We start from the raw sequence: 1493 nt of genomic DNA, 5'->3' as shown, positions 1-1493 counted from the left end.
ATAAAACCCTTGAGTTGATCAACAGCGGCTACTGGTGGCCAGGAATGTCCACGGATGTAGCCATCTTCGTGAAAACTTGCAATGTATGCCGGAGACCCAAGCAAAGTCGCAGATACTTATCAATCCCTCAACCCCTCGAGTTAGCCACCACACCTTGTACCGATGTCTCGATTGATTTCGTAGTAAAAATGGCTCAGGAGAAATGAGTATTCCGTAAGCTATTGGTAGTCGTGTATCGTTTTACGAAAATGGCTCAATTGAGTCCAATGACGTGAATCAACGGGGAACAAATTGCTAACGCATTTGTCAAAGACTTCTGGCAATATCACGGACTTTTTAGTATCATCTTCTCGGACAGGGGAACACAGTTCTTATCCGCATTTTGGACAGCAATCACGGAAAGATTGGAGATTCGTAGGAGACTCTCGATATCATTCAACCCGCAAACTGATGGCCAAACAGAACGGGCCAACCGATACATGGAAGGTTACATCCTGGCATACACGGCAGAAACAGGCAAGAGGGGGAAGACCCTGTAACCCATTTGCGCATACCGCTACAATAAGGGAAAGCATACATCGATGGGACAATCGCTGTTGTATTGCAACTATGCCTTCCACCCTCTAGCGGATTGGCCTATGGGTGCACATATCAAACGTTTGGACGCCAATGGGAGTAACTACTTGGACAAGATCATTACGGCTCACGAGTCAGTAAGGGATACACTACAGAAGCCTTTCGACAGGATGGCATCAAAGTCAGGACTAGCGGTACAGCATTTCACTATAAGTCAGAAAGTCTTGATAGATACGCGAAATCTAGGAGGATATTCCAAGTGGTCAGACAAATTCACGGGACCATTTACGGTATCAGCAATGGTGGGCAATCGGGCTTACCTTCTCGAACTTCAAGTAATATGGAAAGTTCATGAGGTATTACAACTCATGCTGTTGACACTTTATCGCGAGGACCCAAATCCCACTAGGCAGCGGAATACACAAAAACGACTGGCAACACCCGAGCCACAGGAGGAATTGGCGGATGGGAACTTTCAGCCAACCTCGAATATACGATCACATATGCGAAGTCAAGGCCCAGTGGTCGATTATGAACGGTCACAAACAACAACGGAACAGGCAGGACAAAGCTCAATACCATTCACTACTCTATGGCTTTTCCAACAGGGATTTTATCATAGAAGTATTTTAACGGTCGAGGGTAACGTCTAGGAAGGGGAACGCGGTGTTACCACACCAGTGCTATACTATTTGCTATTGCGACGGTATGGTTACTATCGGGTGTCTCACCCAAAATAGAATAGGAAGGGGGGCTTATAGCTGCAGACTCTTCTACTGAGGGAAGTAAGTATAGAACAGTAGTAAGATACAACTTGATGACTGGCAATTGCGAGGTTCATGGTTACATGTCGGAATTAGAATGGACGACGGAAACATGCAGGGGTGCTTTTCTATGTGTGTTATCTTCGGAGCATT

General features: G+C 45.9%; 1 protein-coding gene across 1 annotated transcript; it reads left to right on the top strand.

The window, feature by feature from the left end:
• Positions 1 to 581: 581 nt before the first annotated feature.
• LAJ45_11769 (uncharacterized protein) lies at positions 582 to 1229 on the top strand (the record flags this gene model as incomplete). The annotated part of the gene is made up of 1 exon (XM_046121244.1): positions 582 to 1229. One exon carries the CDS (start codon positions 582 to 584, stop codon positions 1227 to 1229), a length of 648 nt encoding a protein of 215 aa, XP_045965560.1.
• Positions 1230 to 1493: the final 264 nt, after the last annotated feature.

This window comes from Morchella importuna, assembly GCF_003444635.1.
Source record: "Morchella importuna strain M04M26 chromosome Unknown Morimp01GS104, whole genome shotgun sequence".
Lineage (NCBI taxonomy): Eukaryota > Fungi > Ascomycota > Pezizomycetes > Pezizales > Morchellaceae > Morchella > Morchella importuna.
The sequence above is the reverse complement of the archived record's forward strand: the minus strand, read 5'-3'. Positions and strand labels throughout refer to the sequence as shown.